The sequence below is a fragment of the Desmodus rotundus genome, chromosome 10 (assembly GCF_022682495.2).
Source record: "Desmodus rotundus isolate HL8 chromosome 10, HLdesRot8A.1, whole genome shotgun sequence".
Lineage (NCBI taxonomy): Eukaryota > Metazoa > Chordata > Mammalia > Chiroptera > Phyllostomidae > Desmodus > Desmodus rotundus.
This window is the reverse complement of record NC_071396.1, coordinates 41,200,292-41,224,929: the sequence shown is the minus strand read 5'-3', so window position 1 is coordinate 41,224,929 and position 24,638 is coordinate 41,200,292. Positions and strand designations below refer to the sequence as shown.

General features: G+C 56.3%; 1 protein-coding gene across 1 annotated transcript; it reads left to right on the top strand.

Moving 5' to 3' along the window:
• The first annotated feature begins 14,833 nt into the window (after positions 1–14,833).
• On the top strand, positions 14,834–23,239 carry SNCB (synuclein beta). Its single transcript, XM_024577831.3, has 6 exons — positions 14,834–14,968; positions 15,594–15,723; positions 18,201–18,242; positions 18,443–18,561; positions 22,216–22,305; positions 22,628–23,239. The coding sequence occupies exons 2-6, from the start codon at positions 15,603–15,605 to the stop codon at positions 22,658–22,660; spliced, it is 405 nt and encodes a 134-aa protein (XP_024433599.1). The 5' UTR covers positions 14,834–14,968; positions 15,594–15,602; the 3' UTR covers positions 22,661–23,239.
• The last annotated feature ends 1,399 nt before the right edge of the window (positions 23,240–24,638 follow it).

The window sequence follows — 24,638 nt, the reverse complement described above, 5'->3', positions numbered from 1 at the left end:
GAGCCCCCAGCTGCTGGCTTTTAACCCACCAGGGCCCCTCCCACACCCTGCCCCACCTGCCCAGGGCTGGGCAGAAGGAGGAGCCAGCGTGGAGGTGCTCAGAGGGAGAAGTTTCAGCACCTTCTGCGTGCAGGCTCGGGCCTGGGGACAGGTGTGCCCAGGCAGACTCGACCCCGCCCACATCATGCTGGCCCCGGGGTGGGAGGGGGGCTCTGAGACAGGGAGGCAAGGGTCAGTACTAAGGGTCGGCCACTGCATCCCCCCGGGGGGGAGGGGGCTGGATTTAAAGCAGACTGTCCCAGAGCTGGCAGAAGCAGTGACTGACAGCTGGGGTGAGGTCAGGTGACCCCTTGTTTGTCTCCGTTGCCATTCAGCTCCACAGTTTGGCCACCAGTGTCATCTCACACGAGCATTTATCTGGTCTCTGGAAGCATCTGTGTTTATTTTAGAAGCAATCCTCCAGAAACGGGGAGATTAGATTAAAAATTCACAGTTGTGGTTTCTCTTGAAAATTCGGGAAGGTCTGGCAACACTGGGCTCCACGGGTCCTCCACCCGCTGCCCTGCAGCTGCCCTCCGGGAGGCCCATCCGAGTACCCCCCACCGGGCTTGGGTGGCAAGGGGCAGTGCCACACAATCAGTGTTCGAGTCCTCCCCATCCTGACCTCAGCCAAGTTACCGAACCTCACCAAGTCTATTTCCCCATCTGTAAAATGGGAAGGTTAACGATACACAACTCAGAAGCTGGTTGTATTAAATGATACAAAACACAAAAAGCCACCCTGGCTGCTGTGGCTCAGTGGATTGAGTGCCAGCCTGCAAAGCAAGGGGTTGCCGGTTTGATTCCCAGTCAAGACACATTGCTGGGCTGCGGGCCGGGTCCCAGTAGGATACGCATGAGAGGCAACCACACATGGATGTTTCTCTCCCTCTTTCTCCCTCCCTTCCCCTCTAAAAAGAAACAAAATCTTAAAAATTAAAATAAAATAAAACACAAAAAACATAGAAGGCCTGACTCAGAAACCAATAGAAATCACCTGAGGATGGTCCTCACTAGGTAGCTCAGGGGGTGAGAGCACAGGTGGCAGACACAAGGCCCGCGGCCGAATCCCGCCCTCCACCTTGTTTTATCCTACTGGGCACCTCGGTTCCACCCTCGGCAAGGCAGCGCCGAGCTCCTTGCCCCTGGTTAAGGAGTCGTTATATTTATACAGTCCTAAAATCACATTCAGCCCTTTGAAGGCGACCTCGAGGCTGATGTGGCCCCTGGTGAAGAGGAGTCTGACACCGCTGGGTTGGAGCATCGTCCTGATACGTCAAGGTTGTGGGTTTGATCCCCTGTAAGGGCACATACAAGAGCCAACCAGTGAATGCACCAGCAAGTGGAAGAACAAATCAACGTTTCTCTCTCCCTCTCTCTTCCCTTTCCTCTCTAAAAATAAAAAGTGAAAAAATTTAAAGAAAGAAAGAAATCACCTGGGCTACCTCCAGAGTGGGGGAAGAACTGGGAAGGGCAGGGAAGGGATCGGAAGGGGAGGGAGAGAGCTGTGGTTCTGAGTGAACACCCTTTTCCCAACCTTCCGAACAGCACAGTTTTCTGTAGGGGGCTGGTGCCTCCCCAGGTTTCTTAAGGTTTCTCTCCCTCCCCCAGCCACTTTTAGGGGCCCAGATCTCAAAGGGGAGCAGTCCCTTCCCCTACCCTCCACCCAGGGAAGCTCAGGACCACTGGAGGCTGGCGGTCAATGTGTATTCAATGCCCCTCCCCGAAGTGCTAGGTATGTGCCAGGAACGGGGCAGTGTGTCAGGGAGCCAGACGGCAGATGGATCCTCCGGTGAGATCACGGACCGCGAAGGAAAGGGACTCGCAGGTGGAGAGGATCAAGCCCGCCCCCTGAACTGGAGCTTCACCTCAGTTCTCAAGTGCTTGGGTCAGAGTCACCTGCGGGCACCCTAAACAGACCACGGGGCCCTGGCTCGAACTTCTGGTTCCTTAGCGTCAGACTCAGGCCTGAGAATTAGCATTTCCAGCAAGTTCCCTGATGGTGCTGGTCAGGGACCCCATTTGGAGAACCAGGAGCTTCCAGGCAGTTCACCAAAGAGGTGACGTTTGAGCGCAGAGCTAAAGCGTGAGCGGGAGTAAACTAGGCGGCGGAGGAGGCGTGTCAGGGGCACCGCGGCAAAGGCTGGGGGCGAAGGAGCGCGGGTACTGGAAGAAGGGAAGAACAACCAGTGTGGGGAAGCCCAAAGCGGGAAAGGAGTCTTGATCCTAGGAATGTGGGGAGGCGCCAAGTGCTTAAGCGGGGACAGGTAATCCCGTGGGCTGTCCAGCACATGCTCCGGGTTGCTGCGTAGCAAGCAGACTCTGTGGCAGCAACAGCGCGTCGGCCAGATCGATGGGACAATGACATGGTTGTCAGGGTGGCAGGAAGAGGGAGAGAAGGTGGCGGACCTCCGAGACATGTAAAAGGAAGCCTCAGCGGCATTTGGTGCCGGACAGGCCCCGGACCGGTGAGGCACGCTGTCCCGGCCACCTACAGTGGCCCAGCAAACTGCCCAGACACTAACCACTTCTTCCGCTCACAGGTCTGGGATCTGGGGAGGGCTCAGCAGGGACAGCTCAGCTCTGCTCAGAGTGCTACCGGGTCGGGTGGCCCACAGGCTGTGGCTGCCGTTGGCTCACTCCCCTTTGGGCAGTTGATGCGGGTTTGGCTGGAACCTCCACTGGGGGTGTCAGTGGGGGACAGCTCTGTGTGGCCTCTCCGCGAAGCCGACTCACTTCCTCACCATGGCTGGGTTCCCAGAACAAGAGTCCCAAGAGATGGGAAGCAGAAGCTGCTAGTTTCTTTCTTTCTTCTTTTTTTTTTTTTAAGATTTTATTTTTAGAGAGAGGGGAAGGGAGGGAGAAAGAGAGGGAGAGAAACATCCATTGACTGCCTTTCGTGCACCCCCAACCAGAGACCCAGGCTGCAACCCAGGCATGTGCCCTGACGGGGAATCGAACCTCAAGATATTGAGGTTTGCAGGATGACGACCAATCCACTGAGCCACACCGGTCAGGGTAGAAGTTGCTAGTTTCTTAAGGCCGGGGCCCCAAACCGGCACAGCACCTTGTCCACTGTTGAGTCCCAGGGCCGACATGCAAGGGTGGGAGCATCATTCCACCCCCAAAGGGAGGAGTGTCAGAGGATTTTGGACAGAGGAGGCACTGGAAGAAGGGGAGAGATTGTAAATCCAGCTTTGATGAAGAAAAATGGAGAACGTGTGAGAGGATAGGAGGATTTTTGACAAATGGGGAAGGGAAACTGAGGCAGGTGGTTAGACAAACGGGGCCAAATAATCAGAGCCGTTTCCAGCCAGCTGGTGAATCCCAGGATCCCATCTCCCCTGACCCAGGACACCGGAGAGCAAGCAGTTCCCACCTCTCTTCCCTAACCAGGGAGGAAATCACTTAAATCACCTGGTTGGGGAGATAGAGAACAGAGACCCAATTAGTGCCATCAGCGGATGAAGTCAGGGGAACAAATGACAAAACCCCAGTAAGAACCAAACAAATCCAAGACAGAAGTAAAGCTGACCAGAAAGTGACCCTGGTCCCTCTTTGCGCTCATTTTGACACATCAGCATATCGAAGAACACACCAGGAAAGCTGATGAATGTTCTGCTGAGACCTCCCCCAGATGCCGTCAGCCCAAGAGAGAGAAAACCTCTCGAAACAAACAGCACGGCTCTCTCTGGCACACACCCATGCCTTCTCTTTCTAGGGCATGAACTTTCTCCTGAACTCCAAGGGTCCCCACCAGACTTGCAACCAGGGGAGCAGCCGTGGGCCGCAGCAGCTCCTCTCTGACCGAGCCCCTGAACCCGTCTCCAAGGCCCCCTCTCCTCTGACTTCTCAGTGAGCTAACAGCAGCTCCCCCCTTGGCACCCTTCCCTCACAGCGACTTTTACTTCTCAGTGAGTCCACACACACTCACTTCTTTCCTATGACCTTTCTAGGGAGCCACAGCAGCCCTGCCTAGGCTCTGTCCTGGTGATTTAATAAGCGTGCTCTCAGAAGCACCCGGGCCCAAGCAGGTGTGGCTCAGTGGGCTGAGCACTGGCCTGCAAACCAAGAAGTTGCTGGTTCAGGTCCCAACCCAGGTCACATTCCTAGGTTACAGGCCAGGTCCCCGGTTGGTGGCTTATGAGAGGCAGCCAATCAGTGTTTCTCTCCCTCTTTCTCCCTCCCTTCCTCTCTCTCTAAAAATAAATAAATAAAACCTTTTTTTAAAAAAATCACCCAGGCTTGTGTTGTGAAATCTTTCACGCACGAAGGAACCCACACGCCACAGACTGGGCCGAGGCAGACTTGCTGCAGGCCCTGTCCCTTTCCGGTGACAAAAGGACCCTCCCAAAGTGCCGGGCATGGTCTTAGCTGCCTCAGAGTCCTGGCCCAGAACCTGGCATGGAATGACCCTGCCAGTCACAGTACCCCTTCCTACCACCGTCCCTGTCTTCCAGCTGGGTGACTAAGGACACACCCGGCTCCTGGCCCCTACCCAAGGCCCTTCAGGTCAGCCTCTGTGGAGGTGAATGAGCAGGAGCTCCCAGACTGCTTTTCTGTCCCTAAAATATCTTGAGTCTGCCACTCCCCTCCCTCCCCGGTACTGCCTCCACACCAGGCGAGCCCTGCCCTCCCCAGCCTGGGCCACCGCCCAGGTCTCTCCAATGCTTTCCGAGCATCCACTCCTGCCTCCCTACAGGACGTTTTCCCCGTGCCTCAGAGAAATCATCTAAAATAGTAATCTGATCACTTAACTCCTCTGTTCAAAACGCTCCAGGATCTCCAGGATGGGACCCAAAGTCCAGGCCTGCACATCCCCTGGGGTCCTGGCCTCCCGGCAGCGGCACCCCAGGCGCAGTAGTCCCTGGCAGGCCAGACTACTCCACCTCAGGGCCTCTGCACCTGGCTGTTTCCTTCCAGCTCTTCTCAGGGCTGCTTTCTCCTCTGGTCCTTCAGGGCCCAGCTCAAAGATCACCTTCTCTAAAAGGCCCTCCCCGACCCCCCTGTCTGAAACTGACTGCTCTCCCTCATGCACTCTTCAACTCACTGCCCTGTTTTATTTTCTTCTTTTTTTCTTAAAAAAAAAAAGACCTTTATTTACTTATTTTTAGAGGAAGGGGAAGGGAGGGAGAGAAACATCAATGTGCAGTTGCCTCTCACGCACCCCCCACCAGGCACCTGGCTTGCAACCCAGGCAAGTGCCCTGACTGGGAATCAAACCGGTGACCCTTTGGTTCACAGGCCAGTGCCCCATCCACTGAGCCACACCAGCCAGGGCTTATTTTCTTCTTAGCACGTAGCACCATCCATTCACTTATTCATTCAGCTATTCATTCAGCAAAGACTGGCCTAGCAGTCACGTTGTACTAGGCACTCTTGTAGGCGCTGGGGAACACGGAGGTGAACAAAATGAATGGCTCCTCCTCTTTGCTCTGGAAAGCCCCAGGACTAAGCCCTTGGTCCTCTGCTCCGCTGTGTTAACATTTGCTGTTTCGTGACCTCATCCAGGCCTGGAGATTAAATGTCACATTCACAGTAAACCCCAGGCTCTAACCTGGAGTTCAGAAGAACACGTCCGGCTGCCCACTCACAGCTCCATGCAGGCATCAGGCGCACCTTGGCCTCAGGCCGATTGCACCAACACCGCAGACCGGACCTTCCTGGACCCCCAGACCGCTCCTCCCCCACAGTCTCTACTCTTCCAACTGTTCAGCCAAAACTCCTAGCATCGTCCCGGACTCCTCTTTTTCTAACCCCTCGGCACATCCTGTCTTCGGCTCTACCTTCGTAGTAGATCCAGGCCCGACCACTTCTCTCCATTCCCTTACCACCACCCTAGCCCCGGGGACTGCCGTCCTGCCCGTATTACCGCAGTGCCACCCGATCTGCTCCCACGGCTCCCACCCTCGCCCGTGAACGTGAACCACGTGCTCCCTGCATGGCGGTTGTTAACCCTGCAAGTTAGAGCCCGCGGCTCCTCTGCTCAGAGCTCAGGGGCTGCAGGGCCCCATCAGCTCCCTGCCCTCCTCTCCCACTCGCTCTGCTCCAGCCCCACTGGCCCCCTGCCCACCAGCCTGGCCCGCTCCTGCCTTAGCAACTTTCATTGGCTGCTTCCTCCATTCCTTACTCCAGTGGGACCTTCCCTGCCCACTGTACTGAACGGTCCAGCCCCTCAGCCCCACTCCAGCACTGTAGATTTTACTTATTCGTTTTACTTATCATCTTCCTTCTTCTCTTTATTCACGGCTGTGTTCTCCGGCGCCCAGAACAGAGCCTGGCTCATAGCAAGTACTCAGAGGTCAGAGTGAGGAGGGAGGGTGGACCATCAGATTCAGCAAGACGAACATCGCTGATTTCAACAAAAGCAACACCCTCTAAACTTTAGATTCTAAAGCGTCTTATCTGGTTACTAGTTCACGTATTGATTGCCTGATGTTTCCTACAGGCACGTTCCAAAGAGCAAGCACTTCATTGGTCCTGTTTTCTGCCGAATCCCTGGCACCTAGAACAGAGCCTGGCACTCGGGAGAAACTGGTTGAAAATGGATGTCAGTCATCCGTTACCAGGGACTTCTCCTCTCTGGGTGTCCGGTCCCTCATCTGTTAAGGGGGAATGAAAATGCCTGCTTTAAAGAATTGTCTTTTTGCCCTGGCTGGTCTGGCTCAGTGAATTGAGTGCTGGCCTGGGAACCAAGGGGTCGCTGGTTGGATTCCCAGCTGGGGCACATGCCTGGGTTGTGGGCCAGGTCCCCAGTGGAGGGCGCACAAGAGGCAACCACACACTGATGTTTCTCTCCCTCTCTTTCTCCCTCCCTTCCCCTCTCTCTAAAAATCAATAAATAAAATCTTTAAAAAAAATAAAATGAAGAATTGTTTTTAGGGCTTGATACAATGATACAATGGATGTAGTGCCTGGCACACAGTAGGCGGTCACTAAATATCGCCCATTCCTCTCTCTGTTCTCAGCTCCTCACCCTGCCTGCCTATCTTCCTCCCACCTGGGCCTTCGAATGGCAGGAATGTGGGGAAACGTTTACTCACACTGCCAGGCACCACACAGAGTTCCAAAAGGCACATCTGGGTTTTTGCAGGACCAGGCAGGGCTGGGGTCCCCGGGATCCTCCTAGGACAATGCCTTCTGCTCCAGCTGCTTCCACTGGGCTCGTCTCCCACCTGCTTCCCCACATGCTCCCACCTCCCCTCCCTAGAAGCATCCTTAGCCATTCTCCTTAAGGAGGAGAGAGAGAAGAGAGGAATGGAAAGGCCCGTTTTCCAGGGGCAGAGAAATCAGAAACAAGAAGAGCCCCCACCCTTCCCCCCTGGAACTCACAGGTTTGCGGCCTGGACAGAAAGAGACGGGGGGCCTGAGCTGTGCTGTCCTATGCCCTAAGGGGGACGGGCAGTGCAGCTCGGGGGGGAGGGTCCACTGTGCAGGTGACCGGCCCTCTTCCTCTGAGGAAAGCACAAGTGGGGAGAGAGCAAGAAAGATGTGGCAAATGCTGACAACTGGTGAAGCCAGGGGAGGGATATTTGGTAGTCAATGCACCCACATGACCGCCTACCTGGAGGTTTTGTCCATTGTACTACGCTTGCAACTTTTCTCTAGGTTTGACATTAAAAAAAAAAGTTGGGGGCAACCTTCTCCTTCTTTGATTTTGGGAAGCCACGTGCCCAATTAGATGACCACACTTTCTGAGCCTCGCTGGACCTGGGCATAGCTGAAGAGCAAGAAGCCAATGAGAGAGAAGCAGAAGTTGTTGCATTGGCTTCTGGAAACACTCCTTATGAAAGAGATAGAAAATTGGAAGGTGTTCTTTTTACTCTACTTCCCCTCTTCCTGCTTTCTGTGTAGACTTGATGGCTGGAGCTGTGGCAGCTACTTTGGACCATGAAGTAGCCTTGAAAGTGAAATCCACGTACGAAGAACGATGGAGCAGGAAAACAGGAGTCATCACACAAACGATGGACTGCCTCCATTTTTTAGATAATTTTTTTATTGATTTTCTTAGAGAGAGAGAGAAACATCAATTTGTAGTTCCACGTATTTATGCATTCATTGGCTGATTCTTGTAAGTGCCCTGACTGGGCATCGAACCCACAACCTTGGCATACCGGGATAGTGCTCTCACCAACTGAGCTACTCAGCCAGGGCCTGCTGGACTTCTTTAAGTGAAAGAATAAAAACACCCGCTTTGCCTAAGCTTCTGTATGAACTCCTCACCTAATTCAGAATGTAAGTTTTTTTCTGTGCCCTCTCTGCTCTGGACTTTCCCACCTGCCAGATCCTCTGCCAGGAATGCTTCACACCACTTGCAAGAAACTTCTCATCTTTCAAAACCCAGCTCAAATGTCACTTTCTCCTGGCCACTTTTCCTGGATGCTCCTTCCTGCCTGGGCTCCCAGCCCCTATCCCCTGCCATGCAACTCCCTAACAGCCCACATGCTGCCGCCAGCCCTAGGGCCTCACGACTCCTGGCTTCGGCCTCTCTGTAGCGTTCATCCAGTTGTCCTCAACGCCCGTGCTTTCCCGGCCACTACTCTCCAGCTCCCCTCCCTCCTCTCTAGACGGCTTCCTCTCGGTCTCTTCGCCAGGCTTCTCTGCCTCAGAAGGTGGAAGCACCCCAGGATTCTGGACTTGAGGTCCAAGCGCCGAACTCTCTCTTCTTTTCACTCTCCATGTTCCCCTGGCCAACAGCCTCCCCCAGCTCTAGCCGCCACCTCCTCACTCGTGACCACAAATCCAATGGTATATTGGGCAGGTTTGGACCAGCTCCTGAGAACAGTGATTAAAGTTTCAGGAATTTTATGAGCCATTTACAAAAGCCATCTATAAAAGCCATTTATAAAAGCCATTAAACAATTAAATAATATAAAATTACGATATAAATTATGTTAAAAACAAGTATAATAAACACGAAACATAACTTTCTAATTATTTTACTATTCTCTATACTCTTACGAGTACTTTTTATGCATTTTATGTGTATGGCGACAATACAGCGTATCTCTTCCCAATTCTCTGGTCAGTGACATCAACATTGACAGCTCGAAATTAACCACGGTGGGAGAATTTACACCATGGGTATCCGCAAACTACACATCAAGTGTCCCGCTCCCCATCCCCGCTGCCTCTTGTAGAGCCTTGTGTTGAAGATTTCCCCTACACCGCGGCCCAGATCTAGTCCTGAAACCAGCCAGGAGTGACTGCCGACGGCCGAGCTCCCAGCTCGGCTCTCCTACAGTCTGCTGGACACGTCCTCCCGCTTGTCCGGGCCCCAAACGTCCGGCAGGCCCCGCACAAGCTGACCATGCCCCAACCCCATACCAGGGTCTCATTTTGCAGCAGCATTATTCACCCAGATGTCCAAGCCAGGAATCTGGGAATCTTCACAGACTGTCCCTCTCCCTCGCCCCCAGCACCTGATAAAGTACCAAATCCCACAGCACCCCTGCCCCCGCCCACAACCCCATGGCTTTTTCTTCCCTCCTGTGGATTCTGCCAAAGTCTCCTCACTGATATTGCTGCCCCCAGCTACGCCCCCTCCAAACCACTCCCCTGTGGCCCCATAAAATGCAGAGCGGGACTTCCCAGTTCCTACGACAGGAAGTACCAACTGCCTTCATCTGGTCTTCTTCCTCTCTTCCTCCTCTACTCCCTCCTACTGGTCCTTCCTTGTCGCCCACTCTGACTGTCGGGGGTTTTAGTCATGAGTCCCAGAAGTCACTTCCAGCCCATTGAAGCAGATTAGTTTGGTAACCAGTACTGGACAACTCAGGAACTCTCTGGGAAGCCAGAGAGTTCTCGCTGGAGGCCACATGGCCTGTAGGATGCCCCAAGTCACATGGCCAAGCTGGCCCAGGAGGACTCTCCTGTGCTCTGGCCAGGCACAGACGGTGCAGCTTGTCCTGCCATGCTGGGTGCTCCCAGAACCAGTGTCACTGCTGCATATGGTCCCCAGCAGGAGCTGCCACCACCAGCGCCACCGGTCCTCACCGGAGTGGACACCCACCTCGCTGCTCTGACACTGGCTTCAGGCTCTGAGTCCAGGACTGGGCTGTCTGGGGCTGAGGCCACAGTCCTGGCTCCAAGGAGAGCTGGGAACCCCCTGGGAGCTCCTAGAGGAGGGGTTGGCTCCGCCTCCTAGGGTGGGGCATCCCTCAAACATAGGAAGGGGGCACTTCCAGTGTTGAGAGGCCAACAATAATGGTAGGTATTCCTTGGGCTAGCTTTTTTATTTTTATTTTTAATATATTTTATTGATAATGTCATTATAGTTGTCCCATTTTTCTCTCCCCTTTATTCCCCTCCACCCTTCATCCCCCCTCCCACCAGCATTCCCCCCAGTCCCCTTTAGTTCATATCTGTGGGTCCTACATGTAAGTTCTTTGGCTTCTACATTTCCTATACTATTCTTAACCTCCCCCTGTCTATTTTGAACCTACTATTTATGCTTCTTATTCCTTGTACCTTTCCCCATTCTACCCACTCCCCTTCCTCGCTGATAACCCTCCATGTTATCTCCATTTCTGTGATTCTGCTCCTGTTCTAGTTCTTTGCTTAGTTTATTTCGTTTTTGTTTTTGTTTTTAGGTTCAGTTGTTGATAGTTGTGAGTTTGTTGTCATTTTACTATTCATAGTTTTGATCTTCTTCTTTTTCTTAGATAAGTCCCTTTAACATTTCATTTAAGAAGGTGATGATGAACTCCTTTAACTTGACCTTATCTGGGAAGCACTTTATCTGCTCTTCCATTCTAAATGATAGCTTTGCTGGACAGAGTCATCTTGGATGTAGGTCCTTGCCTTTCATGACTTGGAATACTTCTTGCCAGCCCCTTCTTGCCTGCAAGGTTTCTTTTGAGAAATCAGCTGACAGTCTTATGGGAACTCCTTTGTAGGTAACTCTCCTTTCCTCTTGCTGCTTTTAAGATTCTCTCCTTCTCTTTAATCTTGGCTGATGTAATTATGATGTGCCTTGGTGTGTACTTCCTTGGATCCAGCTTCTATGGAACTCTCTGAGCTTCCTGGACTTCCTAGAAGTCTATTTCCTTTGCCAAATTGGGGAAGTTCTTCATTATGCTTTCAAATAAGTTTTCAATTTCTCACTCTTCCTCTTCTCCTTCTGGCACCCCTGCGATTCAGATATTGGAACTTTTAAAGTTGTCCCGGAAGTTCCTAAGCCTCTCTTCATTTTTTTGAATTCTTGTTTCTTCATTCTGTTCTGGTTGAATGTTTATCTCTTCCTTCTGCTCCAAACCACTGATCTGAGTCCTGGTTTCCTTCCCATCATTGTTGGTTCCCTGTACATTTTCCTTTATTTCACATTGCATAGCCTTTACTTCTTCCTCTATTTTGTGACCATATTCAACCAATTCTGTGAGCATCCTAATTACCAGTGTTTTGAACTCTGCATCTGATACATTGGGTATCTCTTCATCATTTAGTTCTATTTTTGGAGTTTTGATCTGTTCTTTCATTTGGGCCTTTTTTTTTTTTTGGTCTCCATGTGCCTGTTACGTAGTAAGGGGCGGAGCAATTAGGTATTCACCAGAGCAGAGCAACCCACCTTGCTGTGTTGTGACGCTGTACGGGGTAGGGGGGTGGGGTGTCTGAGAGGGAACAATGCCACTCGCTCAGCTCTCTGCCAGTTTTCAGTCACTTCTGCTGCTTCCCACAAGCAAACTTGGCCCTTCTGGTGCTGATTCTCAAGTGGGTGGGTTTGTATACATTCTAGGACCCTGTGGGTCACTCCAATAAACTCTCCTATGAGGCTGGGAGGTTCTCCCATCACTGCAACACCCCCCAGGTTTTTACTGCCAGAGGTGTTGAGGCTTTATTTCACGCTGGAGCCCTGGGTTGTGGGTCTGTCTCGCTTTCCAGTTGTTCCTCCCAGTTTATCTGCACACAAATGTGGGACCACCTCGTCCACCAGCTGCCTTGCCTGCCCCAGTCCTCCAGCTGCCAGCTTGCCAGGAGTCCTCTCCACCCCAGCTGCTGGTCTCCACCCCTCCTACCAGTCAGGATGAATGTTTCTTCTTTAACTCCTTGGTTGTCAGACTTCCATACAGTTTGATTTTCTGGCAGTTCTGGTTATTTTTTGTTTTTAAATTTGTTGTTTTCCTTCTTTTGGTTGTGTGAGAAGGCAAAGTGTGCCTTCCTACACCTCCATCTTCTCCCTGTGGTAGCTTTTAAAAATATACAAGTAAAATACTATTCAAGGTAAAATAATCAAAGATGATGTCATATGAAAGCTTCTCTCTCTGAGTCCGCTCAGTCAGGGAGAGAAGGGGCAACTACTGTCAATGGTTTTATTGGAAGTCCTTGCAGGCATGTTCTCTATATATCCAGATATAAGTAAGTCTGAATATATTTGTGTGTAAGGTGTCTATGTAATAAATATGTGATCTGCATATACAGGGGTGGGAGAAAGCAGGTTTACAGTTGTAATACAAATAAATACAATAATTAACAAATAATAATATGAGAATAAACTGTGTTTTATGTACTCACAACTGTAAACCTACTGATTTCTATACACATATTTATGTGTATATACACATGTGTATGTGTGTATACATTCCGTCTGGAAAAAGTCCAGCCATTGTTAATATAATGAGAACTGTTTGCATGGCATCGATGTCACCTGGCAGCAAGGACAGTGGGCTGGAATGCGCATGTGTGAACAATGATGACTTCACTGTACTAATCAGTTGGGGCGGTAGATGTGGTTGAGTGAGCATGTGTACTTTGTGGCCGTCACATTCAAAATGACTGAGTGGGTAGAGCAATAAATCTGCATCAGATTTTGCATTAAGCTTGAACATTCCTCTGCAGAATGTTCAGAAGGCCACAGCTATGGGCACCTGATGATTGGCAGCTTCATCACAACAACACGCCTGCTCATGCATCACGTCTCGTGAAGTTTTTGGCAAAACATCAAATCACCCAGGTGACTCAGACCCCCACAACCCAGATTTGGTGCCCTGAGACTTCTGGCTTTTCCCAAAACTAAAATCACCTTTGAAAGGGAAGAGATTTCAGACTGTCGATGAGATTCAGAAAACTATGATGGGGCAGCTGGTGGCGATTGGGAGAACCATGTGAGGTCCCAAGGTGCCTACTTTGAAGGGGACTGTGCCGTCATTGTCCTACGTACAATGCTTCTTGTATCTTCTTCAATAAATGTCTCTACTTTTCATAGTACACAGCTGGATACTTTCTGGACAGGCCTCTTGTGTATAATTTTCTGTAACTCAAAACTGGCTTGTCCCACGCCTTCCAGCCTGGCGCCGATGTCAGCACACGCGGGCCTGGCTAATCCTTTCTGATAGCATAGCATTTCACCGAGTGGATGTACCACAATTAGTTAGGCAGTCCTTTACAGATGGACGTTTAGGTTCTTCCCAGTTTTTTGCTACCAGAAAGCGTGCCGCAGTGAACCCCCGTGCACAGATGTCTGTGCACGTGTGCAAGTGGAGATCCAAGGGATAAGCTGCTGGAAGCGGGAACTGCTGGCTCGAAAGGAGCGTGATTTCTGTCTTCGGTAAACATTGCCAAATTGCCTTCCAAAAAGCATGTGCCAATTTGCAGCTCTACCAGCAGCCTGTGAACATGTTTCCCCAGGCCCTGCGCACTCCGGCTGCTGGCTGCTCACCTCATCACCTGTGGCTCACACACCCTGCATTTCCAGCCACAATGCCGCTGCCCAGGCTGTACGCCCAGACGAACACTCTCTGCCTCCCTTGCCTGTCAGGTGAAATCTCACCTTCCCCACGAGGCCCAGCGGAGATGTCCCCTCCTTTGTAGAGCTGTCACTGACTGCTGTCAGCGGTCAGAGTCCCCTTCTGGGACCCCAGCTTCTTGGGCATAACTGTCGTAGTATGGAGGGCTTATGTGTGCCTGGGATTTCGTGGCCTTTCTGACCACCCCACTGTGACCACACAAAAAGGTGGTCTTGCCCATCTCCTCCTCCCTCCCTCCTGGTCCTCCAGCTGCACAGCCCTTTATCTGTTCTGAAGTACAGTCCTGCCTCAGGGCCTTTGCACCTGCCATTCCCTCTCTATGGATCCTGCCTTCGCCCACCTTGGCCTTGGTGCCTTCCCGACCTCTCTGGCTCAAGTACCCCTCCTCCGGTTACGCTATTACGTCACCGTTTTATTATCTTCATAACACTTCTCACAAGTTGAAATAACCTTGTTTGGTTTCACTGTTCTGTCCTGTGTCCCATCTCTACACACACACACACACGCACGCACACGCACACACACACCATTATAAGTTCCTCGAGAGCAGGAACCTTATTTTTCTCTTTCCATTGTCTCGGCCTGGCCCCCGTCTACTCAATAAACGTTCATTCGATGAACCGTCTGTATTTCACAGAAGAGGAAACTCTCAGAAAGGAGAACTGAGTAGCCCAAGGTCCCGCAGATTCGAGCACATCTGAACTCCGAATGGGTTCTATTTCTTCCCCACCCTTAGCCTTGTCTTCCCCTCGCTATGTGCTCTCGGGGCAGATCGTGAGTCTGACACCCCCGTGTCCCCAGCAGCGCGTCCCAGGCCCTAGAGGCTAGCGGGCTCTGCGGAGATGTCACCCTCCCCGCCCCCTTGTCAGTCAGGCCGAGGGGGCGGCGCGGCCGCCGGGGGCAGCGCTGAGCTCAGAGCTGCCGCAGCGCCGAAGCGGGAGCCGGAGCCCCAGCGCGCAAGGGAGCAGGGCTCAAGGCGCGAGCGGTGGAAGGCGACGCGTCCACGGCCGAAGCACTGCTGCGCGGGGCTCAAGGTCCGCGCTCCGCCTGCCACAGACCCGCCTCCGCGCCTGGCCGCGGCCGGATCCCCGCACCGGCCCCGAGCCCACCCCAGCCCGGCCTAGCCGAGCTCCTGCGTCTTCCCGCCGCCGCCGGCGCTCCGTCCCCAGCTCGGGCCCTGCATTCAGGTGAGGCGGCCGCGCTCCGGGAGCCGAGACCCGGAAAGCGCTGGGGACGGAGAGGGGACTGGGTGAAATGGAGCAGGAGCTGGAGAACGGAGAGGGGGCGCCGGGGGACGCGTGTCAGTGTGCGCCCCGGGGTACGTGTGTCTGCTGCTCCGGGTCCGCAGCTGCCTGGGTGGCCGTGTGGACGCGCGTCCGCGCCCGTGTGCCCGTGTGTGTCGGCGTGTCAGTGCACACTTGAACGTCTGCGTGTCCTGTGTGTGCACGTGAGCGTGTCCACGGAGTACGTTTGTGTGCACGGCCGTGTGGCACTGCCGTGTGCGTACAGTTAGGCTGTGGGGCTTCGCGCTGAGCCCAGCACTCCGGTTCCGTGGGGCTGCAGGTTGCGGGGCCCCTCGGGGATAACCGAGGGGGTGCCCCCCCCCCCCGCGTCCCCGGGTTTCAAGGACGCCGGGACTCGCCGCGGCCCTGTGGCCTCGCCTGGGGACCAGGAAAGGCGGCAGGGGGCTCCGGGCCGGAAGGGCGCCACGGTCTCAGGAGGGAGGGGAGCCCCCCACGCCGCGTCCCTCGGGAAGCACTGGGGTGAGGGTGCAGGGCCAGCGCACCGTGCCCGTGTGTTCGCCCTCCCTAGGCCGCCAGGATGGACGTGTTCATGAAGGGCCTGTCCATGGCCAAGGAGGGCGTCGTGGCCGCCGCGGAGAAAACCAAGCAGGGGGTCACGGAGGCGGCGGAGAAGACCAAGGAGGGCGTCCTCTACGTCGGTGGGCGAGGGGCGGGGCTTCCAGGCAGCTGGGTTCGGGTGTCAGCCGCTGGGGAGTGGGGCCGGGGTACTTCGGGGACTGGGCAGGAGAGTATGAGTCAGCAGGTGGGGCGGGATGCGCAGGGGTCACTGGGGACACAGCCGACGGGAGCGGGAATGGGAGGCAGGGCCGGTGAGGGGGGTATTCAGCTGAAAGGCCAGGGACTGAGGAAGTGATCAAAGCCGGTAGTCTACCTTCTCTCCTCCGCACTAATAGTTAACCGGTGTTGAACCCGTACTCTCTGCCAAGCGCTGTGTGAAACGCCGTAACACCCATTACCTCACCCAGCGCTCCCTGCCCATTCCACAGACCAGGGCTGGCGGTAGCAGAGGCTCGCCTGTCTCGCTCAAGGTCACACAGCGGAGGCACCTGAAGCTGGAGTTTAGGCCAAGCCTCTGGACCCCAAAGCCCCACCCCTCCCCTGGCTGCCCTCCCTCCTGTATTTTGGGGGCTCTCCGCCTCCCAGTGCCTGTGTTCCACCACTGCCACCTCGCCTCTTAGGCCCCTTCCTTGCGGCTGCCAGCTGGCACCAGGATGAAGGACGGTGGTTAAATCTCTCACCCTAAATACGAAAGGACAGGGAGCCTGCAGGGTCATTTGCATAAAGAGAGGACAGGCCCAGAGATGACATTTTACTGAGTCCATTCCATGGCTCTTGCCATTGTCTCCTACGCAGGCTGGGGAGGGCTAGACTTGGCTTTGGGGTCATTTGAGAAATACTCATTGGCTACCTACTATGTGCCAGCCACTGAGTGGCTCCTGGGGAGGTGACAGTGGGTGGTGACACAGAGCATTCCAATAGTGGGGTTTGACATCAAGAGGCTGGGACAGGGGCCACTTTGGTGGGGTGGTCGAAGAGGGTGACATCACGCTGAGCTCAGAGAATAAGGAGCCAGAAGGGGTGGGGGAGGCTGGAGAGCAAAGAAAGGGTGGCTAGGCAGGCAAGAGCGGGTTCAGATGGGCCCTTGTAGGCCAGATCAGAGAACTGTTATAATTGTCAGGAGAGACTGGACGGTTAGGAGAGGTGCCTCAGACCTCTGGGGACAGAACAGAGTTCAGGGAGGCCCCCTGGGAGGCAATGTGACCACCAGACAAAGGTGGCTCAAGCTAGGGCAAAGGTGACAGAGTCAGGGAGAAGGCTTGAGCCTGCACATACTGGACCCCACTCTGGCCTCCCTTCTGCCTCCTCCCCCTGCCCAGGAGCCCCCGCTGGCCCCCATTTCCCACCCTGTTAAGCCTCAGCTCCGTGTTGCCCGGCGTGGTCCTGCCTCCGACTATGTTCCCGGCCTTGTTTCTCGCTGTTCCACCTCTGCGGGCACACAGACCGCCTGATGGGCTTCATGGAGGCCCCGAAAGTGCGCCCCTCTGTGCCCTGCCTGTGGTTCCGGGTGCCTGGAGTACCCGCCCTGTCTACTTTCTGCATACCCACCTACTCCCCATCTGCCACGGCCCAGGCAATGTCCCAGCCCCTATCAATACCCCCGGATGCTGGTGGTCCCCTCCCCACTGCCTAAGGCCCTGAGAGCCGAATCTGCTCTTCTCTCACCTGCATCCGACAGTGAGTGATTGGCCGAGAGCCTGGCACGGAGCAGGCGCCCACAGACGTTTGGGGGAGGAAGGGGTGGGTGCGCAGCCAGACGTCCCCCAGCCCTGGGTCTTGCTGGCCTTAGATGTGAGAATCTTGTCTCCCCGCACCAGCCTCTCCTCCTCCTCCCGGGAGGGTCAGCTCGCCCACACACCCATTTCTGGGTCTGTCAGCTGTTGTCTGACCTGCCCAATCCTCCGGGAAAGAGATTCTCCTCTCCCTTGAGGGCTCCCCTCACCTCAGATCAGGCCCCCTTGTCTTTCCCAGCAGCCCCACATTGTGCTGTGGCCAAGTCGATACCCTCCCGGGACAGCCCAGCCAATGCTGTGGGTGTCGGCTACCCTCTGCGCATCACCCATAGACCCTCCAGGCCCCCAACACATGCCCCACTCCGGCAGGAGGAGGAATTTGCACTCTTGTTAGGAGAAGGAACGGGAGTGGGGGCTTGGTGGTCAGATGGCGGTGCCCACAGGTGGGATGTGGGCAGTCATGGGGCTTTCCAAATACATGGCCTGTCTGCCTCCAGCCTCAACCCCACCCCCACCTGCTCCCACCTGGGCAGAGAACTAAATGAACGGGTGTCTCACAGTGATAGCCCCGAGGGGCGCAGGTATCACATCAGGCAGGGTGGTGAGGGACAGGCAGCGGGGAGAGCTGGAAGTCCTGAGGAAGTCGGTGTGGGAGGCTCCAAGCAGGTGGGGGACTTGCGGGATGTTGAGGCCCGAGGAGGCAGTGATGGGGCCAGGATGCCTGCTGCCCACCGGGTCCCTTTGCCCGTTGCATAACCCCTGTGCTTGCCAGACCGCTGGTCCCTCTGCTCCGAACCCTTACACGTGCCCATGTCTCCCCACAGGAAGCAAGACCCGAGAGGGGGTGGTGCAAGGAGTGGCCTCAGGTACCAGCCCAGCCCTGGCACGACCCCTCTCCCTCCCCCAGGCTGACACCTGCTGGTTCCAGAGGGTGGGCGTGAGGTGGTGGAAGACTTGGGGGTGCCCCGCCAGAAAGGCATGCCCTGGGTCACTACAGGGGAGTGGTCACCTAGGCCTCCTTCACCCTGGCTCCCAACCCCTTTCCCCAACCCTCTCCCTGCTCTAGTGGCTGAGAAAACCAAGGAGCAGGCGTCACACCTGGGAGGAGCCGTGTTCTCCGGGGCTGGGAACATCGCAGCAGCCACAGGCCTGGTGAAGAGGGAAGAGTTCCCCACCGACCTGAAGGTGAGCGGCCCTCCCACCACACACGGGTGTGAATGCAAATGCACGCACATGCCAGGCACACCCATAAGCCTGCCACCAGGCTCCCCACTCCCCCAGCCGACCTGGGGCACAAGCCACCTTGCCTCCCCTCCTGCAGGACCCTGTTAGACTCTGCTCAGCAGGCGTCTGTGTGACGGTGTGTGTGTAGGTGTGTGGCTGCCTGTGACCGTGCCCTGGATCTGCTGTGTACGTGGATCCTGCTTGCAAGGGTGACCTGGACCACTTCTGGCCACGTCTGCTCATTCATTCATTCCTTTTCATTCAGCCAGCACTCATACCAGAGAGGAATCCCTCTAGGGGTCATGCAATGAATAGTTAGTTACCTGCCTTCCTGGAGTTGACACTTCAGTGAGAGAAGGTGAAAAGCCAACAGATCAGCAAGGTCATTTCAGGCAGGGCTAAGAGCTGTGAGGAAAAGACAGCAGGGTAATGGGGTAGCGTGTCTAGGATGAGGGGGCCACTTTGGCTGAGAGGGCTCTTTGGAGGGGGTGACATTTGAACCGACGCAGGAGGGATGAGGCAGGCCAAGTGGGGAGTGTATTTCAGGCAGCAGGGGCAGCTCTCGCAAAAGCCCTGAGGCAGGCGAGAGCAGGTGCGCCCCGGGGCAGGGTGGGCTGCCGTGGGCCTGCTCCCCCAGGGGAGAGGTGGCGGCTACCCCTGTATGCACCCAGACAGGCGGCCCCGTGAAGACAGGCTGCAGAGTCAGGGCTGAGCTCTGGAGCCTCCCAGAGCGGGGTCTGAATCCCAACTCCTCCACTTCCGGCCTGTGTGACCCTGGGCCGGTCCCTGCCTGTCTCTGAGCCTGCATGGTGGCCTGTAAGATGGAAAATGAACACAGTGGGAGCTCTTGTGTGAATGAAAGGTAATGCAGATCAGAGGTTCTCAACACCTAAAATCAGAATCACCAGGAGGCCAAGTTAAAATGCTACTGGCTGTGGGCCGCACCCCTGGAATTCCCGATTCAGTAGGTCTGAGGCGGGGCCTGAGAATCTGCACTTCTACCAAGTACCCGGCTGATGCTGAGGCTGCAGGTACAGGGGCCCCACCAGGAGAACCGCGATAAGGAGCCAAGCTCGCGTGCAGCAAGTACGCAGGAAGAGACTGTGGCCCCATGGCCATGTGAGTGGCCTGTGTCTGCGCTTGTGATCACATGTGTACCAGCGTGACAGTGCACTGTGGGCCCATCTGTCCGCACAGATGCCCACCCTCCACTCCAGACATTTTGCACAGTCCGTTCCTTCCCCATCAGAAACCTGGAAGTTAGCTCAGAAGTTCTGGTTCAAGTCCTGCCTATGCATTGTACCAGCTGTGTGACATACCAGCTGTGCGACTTCCCAGTTCTTACTGTGAGGTTTCCAGCGATTGCTCCCATTCCTCCACCTCTGACGTGAGCAGGTACTCTAGACATGTTACCTGAAGCACCTCACTGAGTGGTCACAATGCCCCCATGTGGAAGGCGCCACAGTTAGTCCCTGTCACAGATGCAGGAACTGAGGCTCAGTGAGGAGAAGTGCCTAGCCCAAGATCCCATCCTTGCCTGCCTGCCTGCCTGAGAAGGTGGCCGGGGAGATAAGCCTGGGTCCACAGCATTCGAGTCACTTAGTGCCGACAGGGAGCCAGGCCAGGTGCTGGGGACAGGGGTGCAGAGAGAGGCGCGCCTGGGCTATTGGAGAGGGGCGTTTGCACAGAACCTCCTTCTCCCAGCACTTCCTGACACCTCAAGGAAGCTGAAGGTCACATAGGTTTACAACCCAAGCCCCAGCCCTTTGGGGCCACCTGTCATGGGGGAACCGTGCTAGCCCAGCTCACGTGTTCCTGAGTGTCTCTCCCTCCCAGCCTGCTCACATACATCATCAGGAAGCCTCCCGGGCTCCTACAAAACAGAGGCGCCCTCTCGTTTCCCACCCAAGGCCTCTGAGATCAGTGGAGAAGTCACTTCCCTGATGCCAGACAGCTAGAGAATGGCCAGGATGGGAAACACGCTCCTGTCACCGGCACCCACGTCAACACACCGAACATCCGCCCGTCAGAGTCTCCCCCTTCCACCCGCTTCCCGTCCTGACCCCCAGAGCCAAGGCTAGGGTGAGACCAGGGCAGTGTCTGGGGCACAGAACTCAGGGATGCACTCGTTCTGGGCCTCATTCACGTGGCCCTGCGGGTGGGCGCCTTCGCCACGCTCGCAGCCTCAGCACCCCCCCCCCCCGCCCCACCTTTGGCCTGGCCCTGCCTCCCCTCTGTGGATAACTGTTTCCGGGCTTCCATCGCCACACATTTGTCAGGTGTTGTTTAACGTCATGTAAGTGTTACCCTAAAGTGCGTGCTTGTCTGTACCTGGCTCCTCCCACTCAGCAGGAAGCCCTGCTGTGCACTGCTGGTCTCCATAGTGCAGCACCCACGGGTGATGAAACCACAGGGCACACGTCCTCCTGCTCTCCTTGGACTTCTGCGTTGTCTCCCGATGGGGTTTTCACACTATGTTTCCTTCCCGGGCTCTGGTCATTGCTGGGTGACTTTGAGCAAACGAACGTTTCCCCACATCCTGGGTCTTGGTATACCCATCTGGACCCTGGAGAGATGGGGCCAGGTCAGGAGCTGTAGATTCCTGTGCCCAGGGGCCCGCCTAGACAGGGAATTCAAAGGAGCTGAAGCTGATTGGATGGAGCCAGGGCAACTAGAGCATACAGTGGTCTGGGGAGGCTGCCTCAGTGCCAGCCCTCCAGGGTCCCGCGAGTCTCGTCCCCACCCAGCAGGGAGAGGCCGTGGTACTTGTGGGAGCGGGGCAGGTGGTGTGCCCTCCTGCCTGCAGGTTCCCCCAGGGGTCCGGGCATGTGCCAGCCCCTCCCTCCAGCCTTGTGCCGCTGTGCATGGGAGCCAGGTCCTTGTGTGTGCGTCTTCGTGGGCAGCCACCCCACCCCGTGTTTGTACACATACGTGTGCTCACCTGCAGCTGGCTGGCCACACGTCTGGCAGCCCTCCACTTGTGTGCCTGCTGGTCTGCTCCAGGCTGGGCAGCAGCTGCGGGGGGGGTAGGGGGAGTCTTAGCTCACACATCCAAGCAACACCACTGAGCTGTTGCTTCCAGCTTATCTTAAAATAGCAACAGCTGAAGAAACCAGGCCACACAGGACCCTGGGGGAGGGATGGGTGGCAGGCGGCAGGGGAGTGGCTCAGAGCCCCTGCCCAGCCCAGCGCTGAGCCTCCCTCTCCCTCCGGCCCAGAGGAGCCTCCAGAATATCTCTGGGGTCCCAGGGCCCCACACGCAGAGCCTGCCGCAAGGGGGTGGGGATAACCAGGTGACTGTACACGCTGTCTTATCTCCCCATCCCGCTCAGTCCTGATGGCGGGAGTGCAGGCGGCGGCCAGGTGCTGGGGAGAGGGGTATGGAGAGCCCTGCTCCACGCCCCGCCCCCAGCTTCCAGCAGGGTTTGGAGGGATTTCGTGCCTCGTGCATTCACCCCACTTCCAAAGTACTCCACACCAACAATGTAATTAGAAATTCTGGCGGCACTGCCAACAAAGCCCAGCCTTCCCCTAATCAGCCAGGAGCTTCCCAGGGCAGGAATCTGGGGGACATCCCCGCTGCCTTCACAGTCCCTGTCTCCTCTCTGTCTGCAGCCCGAGGAAGTAGCCCAGGAAGCTGCTGAGGAGCCACTGATCGAGCCCCTGATGGAGCCAGAAGGAGAGAGCTATGAGGAGCCGCCCCAGGTGAGAGGTGGCAGGGCTGGGTGGGGCTTTGGGCATCTGAGAGGATTGCTGCCACCCCCAGCTGGGGTGGAGGGTCCCTGGCAGTGTAGGGTTGGGCCAGGGAGCTTCACGTCCCTATTTTCTAGAACCCAGACCCCAGGAGGTCTCAGCATGGAGGGAGGACAGATGGGGTGCAACACTGGGCCCCAGGCCAGGCAGTCCCCAACTTCCAGGTTCCTTGCCTGCCCAGGGGGAGGGGTCTCAGGCCCAGGGCCTGGCCACTTGGTTTCCAACCCCTTCCTCTTTTGCTCTTCTCCACGCCACCCCCATCCCTCTGATGCAGGAGGAGTATCAGGAGTATGAGCCAGAGGCGTAAGGGCCCAAGAGGGCCCCCCACCAGCAGCACAATCCCTTCCTGGTCCCTGCCCCGCCCCCCACACCCCCCCAGAGCCAGGGCTGTCCTTCTACCCCGTCCCCCAAACACGAGATCTTCCTTCACTCGGAGGCACCCCCTCGGGGCCTGTGTTAGTGTCTGACCGTCCCTCTGTTCTACCCACTGGTGTCCAACCCTGGGGCGTGGAGGACTAGGAGCCTCACCCCAGCTGTGTTACGCCCTCCCGCCTGATCCTGCCCAGTGTCCACCCAGATGTAGCATGTTCTATGTGTTTTTAAATGAAGAACTGAAAGCGCCGGCTCCCTACCCCACCCTGACAGAGCAACCCCCCCAGCCACCCCAGAGCCCCCACCCCACCCCCACATTGGCCCCAAGACCTTTTTTTAACCAGAACCAGGAGCCAGGCTGTGCGGCGCCCCCTCCCCCAGCCCGCCCGGTCCAAGCGCGGGCGTCGTGTGTCGTGACTGTGGCATGGAGCGTCCCCCAGCCCCGTGTGTGAGTGTTCCGGGCAGGCGACACAGCCGCCCCTGCGTGTCCGTGAATAAAGTCAATCTGTCTGGAGCCGGCGCTGCCAGGGCAGGGCTGGGTGCCGGATGGGGGTGGCCGAAGGGGTTCCGAGTCCCAAACTGCCCCCCTCCCCTCTTTGGGGCCCAGCACACTCGGCCCAGGTATGAAACTCACAACCCTCCCGGTGGGGTGACCTGGCGGGTACGGGGTCCCCCCAGGCTGGTACAGGCAGTTGGCTGGGAGGTGGGCGGCGGCCTCCGGAGCCGCCTACTGGGCGGTAAAGCCCCTGCTGCAGGTTTGAGGAGGAGGGGAGCCCCGCGCTCCGCGGCTCAGGGTGGACAGGCTCACACTTCACCGCACACGCAGCGCAGGCGCGCGGACGGCCATGCACGCGCGGACATGCGTGCACGTACAGGGGTCCCTGCGCACCAGTCGGAGTGTACTCGCCCTGGCAGGCGCTCACGTGCACGCACGCTGGCTGATTGGTGCAGACACGTGCACACTCACAGTGGCACACGCGCCTCGAAGTCCTCGGAAACCAGCAGCGCGGGCACTGTAAGGCACGGTTACGCGCAGACTCTCTCCTCCCCAGAACGTTTACACACATACACACCTGCTCACACCTGCCCAACGCAGACAAGCCCATCCAAGGGGAGGGGAGATGGGCGGCTGCCTCAGAAGGAGCCTCAGCTCAGGCACCGATGCTTCACCCGTTCTGGAAAGGCGCCCAAAGGTTTGCGGCCTGGGCTGAGGGGGGCGAGGGCCTGCAGAAATCCGGATGCCCGGGCCAGGCGCCTAGAGCAGACGGGGATCGACATTAGAGGAACCCCAACACCGCCTTGGTGTGGGAAAGAAGGCGCGGAGACACCGCGGTGCTGCTCAGAGGCCTGCCTCCGACCAGGCGAGAAGGTGCTGCTCTCATTGGCCTTGCCGGCAGCGATGCGACGCTCCCGCCCTCTTTGCCGCTGAGTCCCTCTAACTTCCCTGGCACAGAGGCCGGCCCCCCGCGGGGGCGGAATCCCGCTTTGCTTTGACGCTGGAGGCCCCCAAGCTCGCCAGGCCAGCGTAAGACCGCACCCTCTTCTCTGCTTCCCCAGGGCTAGAAGGAAGTTGCACTATTCGGTCAACCCTAAGCGTCAGCGCTGCCTCTTCCCTTGAGGGGTCGGGGTCCAGGCTGGAAGGCGCTGAAGACCAGTCCACTCGGGTCACCCTGGCCTGCAGCATCAGAGCCGTTACCTCCGGGAGTCGGAGGCAGCTGGCGGACGTGTGTGTAGGGAGATCAAACTGGTGGGCTTGGAGTCTCTGGGTCCACGTGAGGGTGGCAGGATCTCCAGATCCCTTCTGACTGAATTAGGATGCTACTTACAACTCAGGGTCTGCGGGGATCGCAAATTCCTGGCCCTCAGGCTGCATTTGACCTATAGAGATGTGTAATTTGCTAACACAAGGTTTA